Genomic DNA, 16,749 nt, shown 5'->3' on the forward strand with positions numbered 1-16,749 from the left:
ATGCACATGGTCAGCAACAATACTCAAATAGCCTGTGGTATTCAAGAGATGACGGATTGCTATTAACGGGCCCAAAGTGTGCCAAGAAAACATTCCCCACACCATTACGCCACCTGAATGAATGAGAAGGTGTACATGTGTTCCTAATAAAGTACTCTGTGAGTGTATTGTGGAGTATGAGGAGTGTAAATTGATGAATAGGGCCTGAAACTCACCATGTCGTTTTTATCTTCGGTCGTCAAAGACGGTTACTTCCACCTAGACAACGTTAAGTTAAAGAACAGTGAACGGAGTGGTCCAGTTTCCTGTCAACGCTACATTCTCACAACCATCGTTGACTGATGCGAGTGAGTAAAAAGCATTTGGACGGACAGTAACAGTTAAGATATCAAACCACCAGACAAAAATACAGACATCAACTTTCTTTCGGTGCTTTGGGAGGACACGGGGGGGGGGGGGGGGAAACAGGGCAGGTGTGACATTCCTGTCAATCTCCACTCTCCTATCCTCAGACACGGGGAGGCCAAAGTCAGCAGCTCTGCAGTGCTGGAGAAATAATCCAGGTCACCATCAAGCCAATAAAATCATACCAGAGGAGGAGGGCCTCAGCTGCAAACAATTTCAGTCATATTACCCCAAACCCCCCCCCCCCCCCCCCCCCCCCCCCCCACCAACCCTGAGAACAATTAATTGGAATGTCAAGTCAGTCACCCACACACTTGCGAGAACCGAGACTTTTTCTGCACCCTCTGATGTTATGCAGATGAAATGGATTAAATACAACTTTTATCTGGTGTTATTACAGGGTACCCCTGTGTACCGCCGAGCTTCCTGTGTGCTGCTCAGACTCCTGGTTTCCATTTACAGGCAGCCGTCCTGGGAGGGGAGTGGACGTCGCCCTGGAAACCGCATACCCACTCAGCCGCAGATCAGGTGACTGTTCTACCTCATTGTTCTACAACACTCTAATATCAGGGCATCACGCAAACCCCGTTGTTTTCTTATTGTAATCCAATCAGATAGTGTTTCTGTGTTTACATTCGTAAGCTAATCCATTAGCTACAGATCTAAGAAATGCAAAGGCTAAAAGAAATGCATTAGGAAAAATAAAAACATCAACCTTCTTCCCATAAACCCTGAGATTGTTGATTACGATATGGGCGCTGGAAATGGCAAGCGCAGCCAAAGAGATTTTTGTTTTACTGTTCTAATTAAGCACAGCTCTGTAGCCTCTCTGGCTATACCGAACTCTGTGAGAAGAAGGATATGACTCGGAGGCCTCTCTCGATGGGGTCGGTGAGGAGCAAGCCTCGGGGAGCGTAGATCTTGTCATTCTGCTCTTGGATGTATTTGGCGATCTTCTTCAAAACCTGCCGAAAAAGACCCAAACAAACCATCTTTAGTACCGTTATTGCATGTCGGAGGGGGCGGAAAAAGACGTAGCTAAATCAACCTTTCCTTCCAACCTCGAGCGTTCGCGCCGACCAATCAAGGCACGTGTCAACCTTTAAGTCGTTGCCTCATGCTCTAAGTAGGCTGAATCAACCCCTTGATATTTTGCCAGGAGATCTATAGTAAATCTTTTGGGCGTGTGCTCATGTGAGCAGTCGTTTCAAATCACACGTCTTCCAACTTTATGAACACTAATAGAATATAAATCAAGCCCATGTTTCTCATTTCATTTCTTCAATCTTGTCGGGCCCAATAAGGATCCTGTTCAAAATGGAAGACCACTGTCATGCTTAATTCTACACACACAGGACTGGCCAAAGGGCCCTCGTCAAGGTTTTAAGATTTATCTAAAATCATATACATCAGGAAGCTTTTAGACCGTTAAGCAGATCGTTGATTTACGGCCCTGCTGTAGACCTTGAGATCTTTTTGGGTCATGAACAAGGTTGATTGATGATTCCACAAAGCCCCTCATAGTCGCTCACAGGTAGGACAACGCATAAGGACATGTAAAACCACAATAAATGTAAAACCTCAATAAATATGTCAGCTTATCAGAGGAATAAATCCAAATCGCTAGGTGTTTTTTCCTGTGCCAACTGATTTGAAATCCTGTGCCAACAGAGCTGGATCTGAACAAAGGATTCAGGGTAGAAATTTAACATTGGCCATTTATCTTCACGGTATCTGGTAACTACTGCTACAGACCCGTACTGCTCTCTGCTGTGTTAGCCTCTCGAAGAACCCTATCTATCGGAGAACAAGTCAACTGCATGGGTGGTCACTGCTCAGTACTACACAGTTAATCAATTCCAGCTCATACATACAAGAGCTCATATGTTTATGGAGACCATAAATAATTTTGTTATGGATGACCAGACCCCCATCTGTTCATTATCGAGAGGGTTTTCTATTACTCCAGGAATAGCTTATCAGCTACAAAGCTATTCAATCCAAGATGGCCTCTTGTCCTGCTTCTCGTCTTTGTATAGGCTAGTTTTATACATTCTCCTCAACCAAAGGGCCTTTTACACACTATAGGGCCAAATCAATCCATACTGTGCTGGCTCAGATATGTTTTCTTTTCACATTGTCCTTTTCCAGCACTGTCAGTCAACTATGATGGATGCGTAACCAGGAAAACCCAGTAGCTCAGTTCAACCTTGGCTCTTCTCGTAGTGAGGGTCACCCACCTTCTCGTAGTGAGTCTCCATACAAAGGAAGATGGTGTAAGCAGTGAGGCAGGCCAGACAGCCCTCCAGGTACGACTGGCCACCCAGCTTCTCCGCTTCAGCATACAGGTTGTTCAGCGTCCGAACGGTCTCCTCAAACTGCTGCTTGTCAATCTGAAACACAACAGCCGCCATAGAAAATCAAGAGTCAGATCAAAACATGACGCAAGATCGCAAGAACTACAGTACGAGGCAATCAAGATAGTTGTTTATCCATTTCTATGATCCGATGGAGCGTGAAATAATCTTATCCAATGCCAGATCTTTTTTTCTCCATTCCTTTTCATCCTCGGGATAAAATGAGTGGGTGGATTCCCAGAGCTGTATTTTATCAGAGAATGAGAATCTCCCTCCACTATTGGCAAAGCCTCCGAAAATAATTAGGATGTCTTGGCCGTTCACTCACTGCATGTTTTCACTTTATACCCAGCAGGACACACCAAACGCCTGACTGAGGAATCTGACTGTCTCTTCTTATCTATTGGCAGAGGCAAACGTAAAAAAATAAACAAACAAAAAAATCCCTTTCCCATGGTTTCCAACAAAAGCGATGATAGCTTCAGAGTTAGTGAAATGAGAAACGCAATGTGGGCTCTGACAAGGGTTGAGGTAATCAACCCCCCCTCCCCTCCCCTATAACAGACTGGGTGAAAGGGCTGGATCACAGTCGAACGAAATCAGTCTTTTCTCAGGCGCTCATCATGTTCGACTAGGCCAAGGGAGGGGAAGGCATAGGGCGCGGCACCGCTGGACATGGCAACTGTTCTGACTGAATGTCGGCACGCATCTCCTCTCTTGTCTTGTTGCAGCGGCGGGCCCAACCCGGACTCCTCAGAGACGACGGTGGAGAGGTGCGGTGCGGACGTGGAGCCTGCAGACCAGACGTGGAGCCAGGTCCCTCCTTGGGCCTCTGTACAGGCCTCCAAGTTATGCTCCCATGTGCCCGAGGAATGTAACAACAAGCTCCAACAGATCAGTGGTCTTCGCCGTGTTTTGGTGCCCGGCCGTGAGCAGGCTTTTGTTCTCCCTCTAATTTCCCCATCTGATGTTCTGGGATTCAAACCACATTTCTCCTCCGTCGGCGGAGCATCTTTTCCATTACGTCGGACGCAGCGACGAGAGCAGTGAGACAACGTGAAGCAACGAGAGAGAGAGAGATGTGCTCGACACACTAGTGTTAAGTGTTTGAGGTGATCATGTTAAATTTTTGTTGTGTTGACCTGTGTTTTCCATTACCGACACTAATTTGTCCCGCCATAGTCTCATAATGAATCTAAAATATATTTTATTTTACATGTGAGCGGCGCGATATTTAGACGTGAGCGACCCCATCTTTGGGATTTGCACTGCATCTACTGTACGATTATACTGTACTATACGATTTAGCTCTATCCATAAGCCCCTACCCCCCCCACCCCCCCGTCGACAAAAGACTTAACACGGCCCGAGGTACACCCACCGCAGTCTTACAAAATCCTTTGGGGAAACCCTGAGCCTACAATACACAGAGCATCTGTGAACGTAAGTGAGGAAACTAAGGAGGAGGTCAACATGTGCAAATGCGTTACGGAGAAGATAAATGACAGCATTAACCATTTTGTTCATTGTCCTGGCAGGCTTGGCTAGGCATCTGCCAAATACACGAAACACTTTTCCAGCCATTTAATTCCCCAAAAACATTAAATAGAAAAATGATATGTAAGACAGATAGTCCAATAATAAATTAAATAATGCTGAAGAAAAAGTGCTGCCTCTGCCTCAGCATGTACTCTGGATAAATACGTGAGAATCAAAAGTTGAACAAATGAACTACACAGCTTCTGAAGCACGACTGCAAGGTTTGAATCCACCCTGACAAGGTGAAGTAAACAACTGTCCATAAAAACAAGCTCGCTAAACAGCTTGGCAGTGGGCTGCATATTTGATATACTGTGCTCGCAAACGAAGGAAGAAATGTTGGAGAGGCTTTTTATGACAAGGCACTGTAGCTGTCGACTCCCTGAGGAGTATCGCGCTGTACTTCTCCAGAACGTCTAATTGACTATGTGTGTATTGCATCCTACAGGAAAACAAGGGTGCTTAAAGAGAGACCACCCAATCAAGAGGGAAGTGCCTTTAAACCACACGGCTCAAGTGTTGCAAAAGCTGTTCGTTTCATGTGGCACATGCATGGCAAAATAAACTGTTTTTTTTTGTTTTTTGCCTTGTGAACTCTGAACTACGTAGCAAGCCACATTCTTTCATGTGGCATGGAGTCGGGAGTCTGTGTAGCTTCACGGACCCTGCATTCCATTCTCTGGACTATCACCAAATCCTGTGTCTTAACCAGTTTCTGCTCTCAAGCATAACAGTTCATATGAGGATAAGGACCAGACCAGGGAGAAGTGCACTGGCTGTCTCCAGTCTTCACCACACTGGATGTGCTCTGCTTAATAAAAGCCATGGGGGTCTGACAGCGAGCGTGTGTGCATGAGACAGAGAGAGAGTGAGTGAGTCAGGGGGGGGCGGACGGGGAGGGAACACACACACACACACACACACACACACACAATCTAATAGTCAAACCTTCCATCTCTGTAAGATGGAACACCTGGACCGCCACCAATCCGGCTTCAAGGCTGGGCACTCCACTGAGACTGCTCTCCTTGCAGTCATGGAGGCCCTCCACTCTGCTCAAGCTTCCTCCCTCTCCTCTGTTCTCATTCTCCTGGACCCGTCTGCTGCCTTCGACACAGTCAACCACCAGATCCTTCTCTCCATCCTCTCAGAACTGGGCATCTCTAGCACTGTACACTCCCGGTTTGCTTCCTACCTGGCGAGTCGCTCCTACCAGGTGACTTGGAGAGGATCGTCTTCTCCAGAAACCCTCACCACTGGGGTACCCCAGGGCTCTGTCCTAGAGCCCTTACTGGTCGCCCTCTATACCGCCCTCTCCTGGCTTGGTAATCTCCTCACACGGCTTCTCCTACCACAGCTACGCAGAAGACACTCGACTCTTCTTGTCTTTCCCCCCCTCTGACCTACATGTGGCAACACGTGTCTCGCTGACATCTCTACATGGATGTCAGCCCACCATCTCAAGCTCAACCTTAACAAGACTGAGTTACTCTTCATCCCTGGGAAAGCCTGCCCTCTCCAAGACTTCTCTTGTGAGTGAGAACCTTGGAGTGATCCTGAACAACCGCCTATCCTGTGCGGAGAACATCGCAGCGACAGCACGCTCCTGCAGATTCTTCCTTTACAACATCAGAAGGATACGTCCATTCCTCACCAGAGAAGCAGTACAACTCTTGACCCAGTCACTTGTCATCTCCCGCCTTGACTACTGCAGCACACTCCTGGCCGGGCTCGCCGCCTCCGCCATCAGACCTCTGCAGCTCATCCAGAATGTTGCTGCTCATCTGGTGTTCAACCTCCCCAAATTCTTTCATGTTACCGCCCTCCTTCGCACCCTCCACTGGCTCCTGATAGCAGCTCGCATCAGATTCAAAGACCCTGGTGCTTGCCTACTGGGCAGCAAAAGGGACAGCCCCTGCCTACCTGCAAGAAATGGTCACCCCCCCAAACTTCAGCCCATTTATTCTGCTCCTCCACCTCTGCTGGCCGACCTCTATGGCAACGCGGCAGTCAAACTGCATGGTAACGTCTCTTCACTACACTCTCTCCCTGCTGCTGGAATGAGCTTCCCACGGCTGTCAGAACTGCAGAGTCACTACCCATCTTCCGTCGGAGACTGAAGACCCATCTCTTCAGGCTACATCTTAACTGCTCCTCCTGAGACATCTACTACCCCCCAGTACTGCGTCTCCTGAGACACCTGCTTCCCTCTATACTGGGTCTCCTAAGATTTCTACTACCCCCATGTACTGTTTCTCCAGTGTCTACTAAAAAACTAAAAAAACTAAATATCTTCTATCACGACGACTGGCAATGGCCGCTGGCCTGAGCTAGATTACTCTTCCTGCTACGACTGGTGGACTGATGGTTCACTTGCTTAGTTAAATGTATTGATTGTAAGTCGCTTTGGAATAAGGCATCTGCTAAATGCCAAAAAACAAAACAATCTGAAGAGCCTGGACTGAAGTAGAAAAGTCACTTTTTCTGCTTGCAATTGAACAATTAGCCTAGTATGTGTTCAACATTCAATCAGGTCTCCTGTTACACATTCAAAGAGAAAGAGATCAGAGGGAGGCTTCACAGTACGATAAATGCTTAGTAGGATGTTTGGGATGCTTGCCTGACATCACCCTAGTTGAGATTTAAAACGATTAAGGTTAAGGTTAAGGTTTGGGTTAGGTAAGGGATTTAAGGTAAGGGTTAGAGTTAGGCCCAATCCCATTTCTTATTTTTACCCCTACCCCTCTTTCTTGAGTGCCCCTTGGAACAGAGTTACAAGGGATAGTGGTTGAAATCTTCCCCTATGAAATGGGATAACCCTTCAAGACCCTGATACATCATCAGTAGTAGCATAGAAAAGCATGGACGCTCGCGATTCGTTCACAACTTGTTGTTTCACGCTATCAATCGATCAAGCAAGTCATCAAATAAAAAAGAAGAATGCTTCATTACCAGGCCAGTTCATGACATAATACCGGTGCTCTGTAGGCTAACAACACATGCTCCTACCCTGCCAGTCTGCACTGATATTAGAGGAGAGGTAACAACATCAACAACTTCGCTGCTGGACTTTCGGACATCATATGCCATCAATGGGGGGAAATGCGACATGGAATTATGTCAAAATGCGCTTCATATGTCATGCACAAATCAGCCTTAAAACAATGTTGTAATGTTAGCTCACTAGCTAGAGACATCAACATACTAGTGATTTTTTGTTATTCTTGTTATAAAGAATAGGTCTATTGAAATGACTTTAAACTAAGAAAATGCGATGGTTATCATCATTAATTACATCTTCATTAACAAAGAAAATAATTACATGTGTGAGTTTCTTTTGTTGCACCCTGTATGATAGTGTATTACATCTCATTGCAACCAGCATTTTTGCACCACCTGACTACTACTTGAACTTCCTGTACGGTATCATATCTAACGTTATATATATTATCATATATAACGTTATTGCATACTGTATGATACTCTGTGTACCCGTACATTAGATACTCTGTGTACCCGTATATTAGATACTCTGTGTACCCGTACATTGATGTAATAAAAGCAATTCTGATTCTATCCCAACAAGAATCAGGACACCCTACCCATATTGGGCCTTAGGGTTTAAGGTAGAGCCATCCCAAGGATCCCAGTTAGAATCTACCATCACCATACAGCTGTGCTTCCCCATACGCACCCGGGTCTCTAGTTCTGAGGGGAACTTGGTCTGGAACTGGCAGACAGTGCCGTTGGTGTAGTCCCTCTGGAGGAAGACTTTGGCAGCGACGGCTGCAGGCGTCCTCATATCCTGCAAGCTGTGAGTCTGTAACAACAGTAAAGGTTTTTAGTTATTAAAGACAGAGAGAGCACTATGATACAACGCATCTTTGTGTACGAGTTAAGTCTGGACAGATAGCTTACTGTATGTAGGTCTACGACAAGAACACTTTTTTTTCCCAGGTGAAAAATTGAAATTTTTTATTTTTTATTTTTGTTCAGTGGTGATTTATTTTTGGAAATACCTCAAGTTTAGGTCTAGTCTACATGTTTGGCTCCATCCAGAAACCATAATGAATCAATAGGCTACCTTCAACAGTACACAATACTCTATCTACCCAGTTTGTTGAGCCTAATCCAACAAGACCAGTTGTTTTTACGTAACATCTCCCAGTAAGAACATCTTGTGATTTATCTTAGCCATGGTTTCATAATCGGTGGCGCTAGCAGTGGCTGCAGACATTGATTTTTTCCCCAAAAGAAAAATCACGCAGAACATCTAGAGAAATGTTTGACAACGTCCCTGTTGTGTCATCAGAAACAGGGAACACACACGATCGGGTAAAAACTAGCGATGCTCCTACAGTTTAATGAGCCTCGGTATCCAACATGCTGGATTGGGAATCGGAGATAGGGAATGTCATTTAGCATTCCGATGCCATAGCAAAAACCCTCGTAAAAAACATGCAAACTTACAAACACATGCGTGACAACAACCATGTCTACAGTGTGGTATTATTTCTTCACACTTCAGACAGACACCAGTAAAACAGCATGTTGCAAAATTTAGCAACACAAGGCCAGTGTTTCGAGGGGTGGGAGTAGCAATTAAAAAGAGCCTCGGTACTTTGGTATTGGCCGACACTCAAAAGTTCAGTACTCGGGATTGGTATCAGCATTGAAAAAGGATCGGTACATCTCTAATGAAAACTCTAGCCTAGGCTACTTAATTTCCCCCAATCGGCAATTGACAAAGCAGAGGTTGTATTGCCAACATACATTGCATTCAGGAACTAAGTTTAATAAGTCAATTGTCTAGACACTTAGCAACACACAATAACAAACAACAAACAAAGACATTAGTGATGCTCTGCAGTCTGCTTCATTCCAGATGTGCGAATGAAACTAAAACTATCATCAATGATGATGAATAGTGCTAACTAATTAGCTGAGTATCCGTGTTGGTATCTCCAACATCACATCTGTAAAACTGCCAAAAACCAAGATGACACCAAGGATGTAAATAACATGAAGGACGTGCTGTCAACAGCTGGAACAACAGTCGCTCTTTCGTTTGACTGATGATGTGTTCTGCGAACGTTAGCTAGCATCGCTAGCACGCAAGGTTAGACAGGCAGACCTCTATGCTACATGAGTCGTAACGTATTAGACCAATTCAGATGAAGGAGGAATAATAGTTACTGACAACAACCCGGTTAAAACAAAACAGCTTATCACAACTAAACACAAGACCTAGCTTACCTCAGCCATGTTGACAGCGCTCTGTTTACCTTCCGCTAGCTGGTGCTGCTGTGCTTCATGTAAATGCGTCCGTCCGGGTAACAAGAAAATAAGTCTAGGGTTCCGAGTGCTGCTGCTGCCAGACAACTTTTCTGCGCCTTTCACTTATCTCATTCGAGTGTGTATGAGGTGAGTTATGGATAAAACATTCGTTTGAGACCGCTTTTATTAAATTCAGTATATAATTAATTAAATTACTCTGAATTGGAGGTCTCAAACGAATTACTCTGAATCCTACAGTAATGGAAAGGACGATTTAGCTCATATTGGAGAATAAAAAAAGAAAGAAAAAAAATAGTTTAACCAATATGTTTGTGAAGCATTTCTAGAAAGTACTGAAAACAGTGATTTTCCACACAACTCTAATCTAATAGAGACAATCAGATTTGAGTGATTGGAAACATAGCATTTGATTCCAAAACTCCAAATGGAATCCTCATTCCAGGGTTAGAAGGTTTATTTTTTCTCAGATAGGCATGAGAAAGTATAATGGTGGCTTAGTACGTTACATAAGTGCACTGCAATGCAGACCTAAACAGTTTTTTTGTTGTTGCATATAACCAATTATGGAAAAAGACCACCTTAACATAGTACCTCCATTACATTAACAGTTTAATTGTACTCCTAACACTATGCGCTGTGAGACGCTATGAGATTTCACTATCCCTCACTAAAACTGTAAACACCAAGGGTAAATCCAGGTAAAAAAAGTAATATAGAAGCGACTTTTACTGAGCAATCCAACTGCAGTTAAGTTAACCCCATATAAATCCCTGATCAGAGTTGCAATGGTCAGTCGGTGAGGATGTATAGTGTTTCCATTAGAGACCCACTTCAGCATGAGCGGCCTGAGTCGCAGTAAAAACCGTGGTCGTGGGCTATTAACCAGCATGTGTTGTAAATGAAGGGCCCAAATGGTGCTCATTAGTGGGCTCTCCCAGACTCCGGCCATCAGAGAGGAGCTAAGGCCCCATTGCCAGGAGACAAACAAACGCCTGTGGAGGGGGCAAGAGGGATTTTAACATTTATACAGATCCACTCTAATTACCCCCTGAAACCCAGTCCAGCCCTCGTGATGCATGGGATGGCTGTGAAAACGCATTCCTCACAGGCGAATCACAAAGATCAGCCCAGTGAACAACCAGTTCCTGAGAGACTGTGAAAATCTCTGAACTTGGCCAGAGCTGTTACAGCTCCTAATACCCTGTTAAGAGGAGCGTTTCATTGGTAATGATTACCGTTATGTATCGTCAGCAACATGAAGGGATATGACTCAGTTAGACCTGTCATCATTCACTGGTGTAACAATGTACAGTGTATTCCTTTTACAAGACATCCCAGTTAAACTATGTGCTTTTTTTCTGCTCATAAAGAAAGTGTTTTAAGAGAGAATTTTATTTGTTGGCATTTCCCTACAGCTAGATGTTTGATAGCTGGTGTGAGCTGTTTAGTCATATTGATTATTCGTTCCTCTGCTACATGTCTAATAGATGGAGAAGAGAATAATTAGTGCTCCTGTGTGTGAGTTACAGGTTTGATCTCCTGATATAATATAGCTTGAAATAATATGTAGCTCCTCCGAGGAATCATGGATGGAAAAAATGGCTTCAAATACAGCGTACACATAACATAGTACTTGGCATCTAATCTAGTTGCACAGAAAATGAGTACAATAAAATTGGTTTTACATGTTTTCTTGCCCTCAAAATAATGAATATAAGAAAATTGAGTTTCTGCTCTCCTTTTTCCAATTGCCTAATTTTACCAGTGTCATTTAAAGAGTGTAAACAATGGCCCCGCGGTGGTGTAGCGGTCTAAGCACTGGCCACTAGTGCATGCTGCCCACCGGGGCCGGGGTTCGTATCCCGGCTCGCCAGACCCGGATATGGCCAGGACACACACGGGGAACGGCATATTGGGCGGCCGCTCCCGAGGGGGGTATAGGAGTAGTTCCGGACAAGGATCCGTCGCGCAACAGCGCCCCCGTCTGGTGGGGCTCGAGGAGCCAGTCCGCGGCCTCCTCTGGGACTGCCGGCCGCGGGGTCGTGCGGAGGATCCCTCGCAATAGGCAGGGGATAATTGGATGCTAGGTTGGGTTCAATTGGCTACCAAATTGGGTGAAAAAAGGGATAAAATCTGAAAAAACAAAAAATTTAAAGAGTGTAAACATACCAAGTTAAGCCTTTTAATCGCCTAACCCTAACCGTAACCATCCCAATCAGGTGAATGGTGGAACTCAACAACATCCCAACATCCAGATGCTAAAATAGAGGGTATGTCCATAAGCAACATGCTAAACCATCAAATACCTGGCTTGGGTGGAGCTCCAAAAACATTTTCCTTCAGGTTCTCTTCCATTTTCTTCAGTGTTCCAAGCTAGCAGAGGGAACAAGTGTCTGCAAAATATTCCTACCAGGTCGGAAAAGGCGACACACATAACAATAAACAACCATTCTGGAAGGGTTCACCTCACCACGTTGGAAGGGTTCACCTCACCATGTTGGAAGGGTTCACCTCACCACGTTGGAAGGGTTCACCTCACCACGTTGGAAGGGTTCCCCTCATCACGTTGGAAGGGTTCACCTCATCACATTGGAAGGGTTCACCTCACCACGTTGGAAGGGTTCACCTCACCACGTTGGAATGGTTCACCTCACCACGTTGGAAGGGTTCTTGGAGTGAACATCCAATGAAATTGTGAGCACATTCTCCCGTCACTTTGTCTAGTCTAGTTCAACCCAAACCAGGTTGACTAATGGAATATTCTCCAGACCTCCAAAGGATAACAATATGATTTGGAGGTATGGCTATGCGAGACTACCCCTATCCCTAGCCCTGACCCTAGCCTTAACCCTAACCTTAACCCTAACCTTAACCGTAACCGTAACCGTAACCATAACCATAAGCATAAGCTGCATAACCATAACCGGGGCTGTGGTCTGTAATATCAGAGCTAAATCAGTGAGTGAGTGTCCATCTGAAATCATAGAGATGTTTCTTTCTATGGCTGTATGTAAACAAAGAAGCTTGAAAGCACAAATTGCCCTTCACAAGGTGTCTGACTCTGTGGAAAGACACTTTCTGACAAAGGTCTCACAACCGAAAAAGCTTACTTAATAAAACAAAATGATTTAGTATGTATTTATTTGATTTATCACATTGATCCGGAGTGAGCAGAGACTTCCTTCTTTTAAGGAAGAAGTCGGCCAAGTGCTAGTGTGAACACTACAGGACCGTACACCCACCCGTCATAACATACCCAGTGAACACAACATAGGATTGGATGTGAGGTGAGAGATGTGATGCATAGAGAAACAAGAATGGTGCTCAATGGTAGAGATGGAGGTTCTCTTGAGTGGCCCATCAACCCGTCTGCCTAGTTTGTGTTTTTTTTTTTTGTACAAGTCATCCTGTGAGCCGAAGTGTCTCTCCTGCTGTCTACAGCACTCCCTACCAGCACGATCCTCAGCACGAGACAAGCATGGAATGCCCTCCACACCCCCCCACTCCACCACCTTACGCCCATTTGAACTGCTTGGGGTTATTATCATTTTGTAGGCATGCAGATCTTTGGTTAAGTAGAGGCCTGTCTTGCTTTCGCTTAAGAGCCACGCACCCAGGAGGAGTGAAGCAAGCTGAGAGCCACGCACCCAGGAGGAGTGAAGCAAGCTGGTTCCTTTTAAATCTCCCATTTGCAGCCATGAGACTAATAAGTGAAGACACACAACTGGAACAGATTTCACTTTCTTTTCAGATTGTACATTTAAAACCTGTTACATATGCTGCTAAGCTGAAATCCTTTGCGCTTGATACCCCCTAATGTCCTCTCTTCCCGACAGCCCCCCTGTGTACTCCATGGGGAAGCCGAGAGGGAATAGCATGTGGTGAACTGGAACAAGTGGCAATAGTGTGTCTATGCGTGCTGATCTGACTAAAAATTCGTATTTAATTCTTATTGAATTATCCTAGTATTTCCAGATGCAAAATAACCAAAGAATAGGGAGTTTGTTTGAGTTCACCTTTTCTAAAAGCAAGTTGCTTCATTGCGAACATTTGAATATAACATAACAGTCCATAAAAGTCAGGACCAAGAAGTTTAGTTTATGAATGATCATTTTGTATTTCAGAAGAAAAAAAATGAATCACCTCTAAACTTCTTGGATCTAAACTGAAATGATCACAGATGCAGATGGTTTATGTAAAGTGTGCCACTTAGGAATCCCCTGTGCTACCCCAAATTACCACCATAATGACGTGTCATTATTTGCTCACCTCACTGTGATTTACTGCATCAAATGTGGTCGGCAGTTTTCATTCAACACCCTATGAAAACTTAAACAATCACTTTCTTCATGCAGGCTGGTAAGCATTTACAGAGAAACATTATATGCCTCTAAATGTTTATTAGCTGTTTAATATCCTGTTTAGAGTGTCTTTTATCAGTTTGGTGCAATTCAGTCCCTTGGTTAAGTCACTATTTCCTGTAAGTACCAATCCTTCCCCCCTCCACCCCCCTCTTATGGACATGCTGAGATACCGCTCAATTTGAACTAGCCCCCGTGGCTAACATGGCCGCTAAAATGAAGATGTTAGTCAAATCGTATAGAAAACATCTTTGTTATGCTTTTGGTATAACTGATTAATAGTTCTTAAGTTACCCATTAGCCACATAAGTCACATTTTGCCATTTAAAAGAGACAACAGTCATTATCTACAGAATACCTCAAGCCCCACCTAAACACCTTTTGTTTTTGATCATAACAGTATAGTTATATTGATTATGTTGGTATTTTCTGGTAGAAAATGTTGAAACGGGATGCAGAATGGCCAATGCTTGCCATTCATTCTTGCAGGATGTGGGTTGCCCTCATATTGGGCATGTTTTGACTGGGATTGGGGAGTCAGATTACCTCATATTTTGCTCAGCAGTCTGAGAGGGCGTTAATCATCCCGTTAAATGGAGACAGTTTTATAGCCTCGTGTGTGAGAGTGCCTATGACCCACATAACTCTACTGCTCACTAGACCTACACACTTAAATGTCTAATTTAACAAGCAGAAATCTCTATAGTAGCACATTCTTAAACAGCACCAATGACCAAAACATTTCTGACCAATACCATTGAAGCCCGATTGTCTTTTTTATCTCGTGGGTATTCCATGGTAAACCAGGCAGGGAAGTATAGTAGACAATTATGTGTAAGTCCTTTGTGTTTCGTTCCTGATTTATATAATTCTGATGTATGATTATAATGTATGATGTAGCAATAACAATAATTTCATTTGGATTGCTAGTGAGAGATGAGAACATGTTTTAGGCCCTGCCATGCCCTGCATATATACTGTAGATATTGCACAAGTGGGGAAGTGGTTGAGTTGAGTCAGTGTTTTTTTTAAACTTTGAGCAGATCGAAGCTACAATTGTTTTCAATCAAATCTATCCACTTATTCTGTCCCAGTGCAAATTAGATTGATCAAAGCAAACCACAGTCTTTTCCAGAATGTCTCTCCTTAACAATTGTCATCATTTTGTGGTTCATAAGAAACATGACAGACAATGATGAAAATGAATGGCTTGCGCAAACCAAATGGGGTGGAATAATGATTGTGTTTATCCTCTCCGAAAAAACCACTTGCGATTACACGGTCCAAAATTGAAACATCTTCCCTTTTCTCTGGCTTTTATTATCGTGAATTGGAACGTTGTGTCCTCCTCTGCGGAGAAATATTCCATTCCATCTGATTTCATGCAACTAGCCGATGGTTACAGCGTCGTCCATTCTGCGGGGAGAGCTATCACAGCCCTCAGTGCCCTGAGATATTTACATCCGTTATAGGCCACAATTCATGAGGCATATTCCTCTCACATGTTGTCATTGCCCCGACTTTGTTTACTTTCCCTGAGGTTTTCTATTGTCCTTTACGCTTATCAAAGGTGATGACACCACGGGACAATGAAGACCACAGGGCCATTTGAGTGAGATTCAACAGTCGGTCAAGCCACAGTATTTAAGTATTTGAAAGACAGCATGAGGGGTAACTGGTATTGATAAAGGGTCTTCAGAGAGTTCTTATGCATTCATTATCCACAACAGAGCGTGTTGACAGAGCATGGCTTGCTCGCCTCTCCCTCCTAGGCTGTGTGGGTTGACCTGTGGCAGAACAGGCTCTACTACTACAGAAGTAGGTCAGAAAACATGGGAAGCTGAGTAGAAGGCCCACAACATGGTTATTCATCTGAACATATTAAGCCCACAATTAATGTCCTGGTTGGAATTTCCAGACATTCCCAATTAGCTTCAATTTAGATTTTTATTTTTATTTTATTACAGATGACAGCGCAGTCAATATTGACCACATACAGTAAACCATTACAGTAAAAAAAAAATCGCTTTCACTTCTAATTACACAGTCATTCATTCAACAGTTTCACTAGTATCATCGGTGGATAATAACATTGAACATATACTCCAAAGGGGATAATATAGAAAGTACATTATTGTGTTGTGCATTATGTGTATTGTACTGTATCTGGAGTTATATTGTACCATTGTTCACCTATACATTAAGTACATACATACATAAGGCATATTCACAATCACACAAGGAGAAATGCTACATGAGCTGTTTGTCGGACTGATTTGTAACAGAATTCTGGATCAAAGAGTTGGACTGGAAGAGAGAGTGTCCAGAAGGTGTACTGTATCACGAATGAACCGAACCAAGCCTGTGATGAGGCATTTGGAGCTGGGAGGGCTTGGCATCCTAAACCACTCTAAATTTTTGAGTGCCTTGTTCAGCTCCAATCTGTGTAATAAATGGAAACTGACACTATTGTGACAAATGTGTACAGCCATGATTTGTTAGTTCTAGTGGTTTCTGGTGTATTTGTAGCACTTTGCCTGCTGACTCATAGTTTGCCAGTGAGTTGGAGTAGAGAAGGGCATCCTTGTTCACAACAGTGAATACCACTCTTCTAAGACACAGAACTGGCTTATACAAATGCATGCCCCACCGCATGAGTCGGGGGAAATGAAGAGAGAAAAAAAAAAAGTCTAATTGATTTGTGTATGGTCATGGAAATCCTGTGTACAATGACCCTGAGATCAGCCTGTCTTATAGGCCTCCCAAACAAACCGAGGGGGGGAAAGCCT

General features: G+C 44.0%; 1 protein-coding gene across 1 annotated transcript; it reads right to left on the reverse strand.

Moving 5' to 3' along the window:
- Window positions 1-703: 703 nt before the first annotated feature.
- LOC308157455 (golgin subfamily A member 7-like) lies at window positions 704-9,581 on the reverse strand. The gene is made up of 4 exons (XM_080531009.1): window positions 9,558-9,581; window positions 7,996-8,121; window positions 2,646-2,798; window positions 704-1,370 (listed from the first exon to the last, which is right to left on the reverse strand). Exons 1-4 carry the CDS (start codon window positions 9,564-9,566, stop codon window positions 1,239-1,241), a joined length of 420 nt encoding a protein of 139 aa, XP_080387135.1. The 5' UTR covers window positions 9,567-9,581; the 3' UTR covers window positions 704-1,238.
- Window positions 9,582-16,749: the final 7,168 nt, after the last annotated feature.

The sequence above is a fragment of the Nansenia antarctica genome (genome assembly GCF_963989245.1).
Source record: "Nansenia antarctica genome assembly, chromosome: 5".
Taxonomy (NCBI): Eukaryota; Metazoa; Chordata; class Actinopteri; order Argentiniformes; family Microstomatidae; genus Nansenia; species Nansenia antarctica.

What these genes read in the sequence shown, in the direction of transcription:
- LOC308157455 (XM_080531009.1), bottom strand. An exon ending in CCTCAGAACTAGAGACCCGG is followed by an intron (nt 2,799 to 7,995) that starts GTGCGTATGGGG and finishes GTTGTGTTTCAG; the next exon opens with ATTGACAAGCAGCAGTTTGA. An exon ending in TGGAGACTCACTACGAGAAG is followed by an intron (nt 1,371 to 2,645) that starts GTGGGTGACCCT and finishes CTTTTTCGGCAG; the next exon opens with GTTTTGAAGAAGATCGCCAA.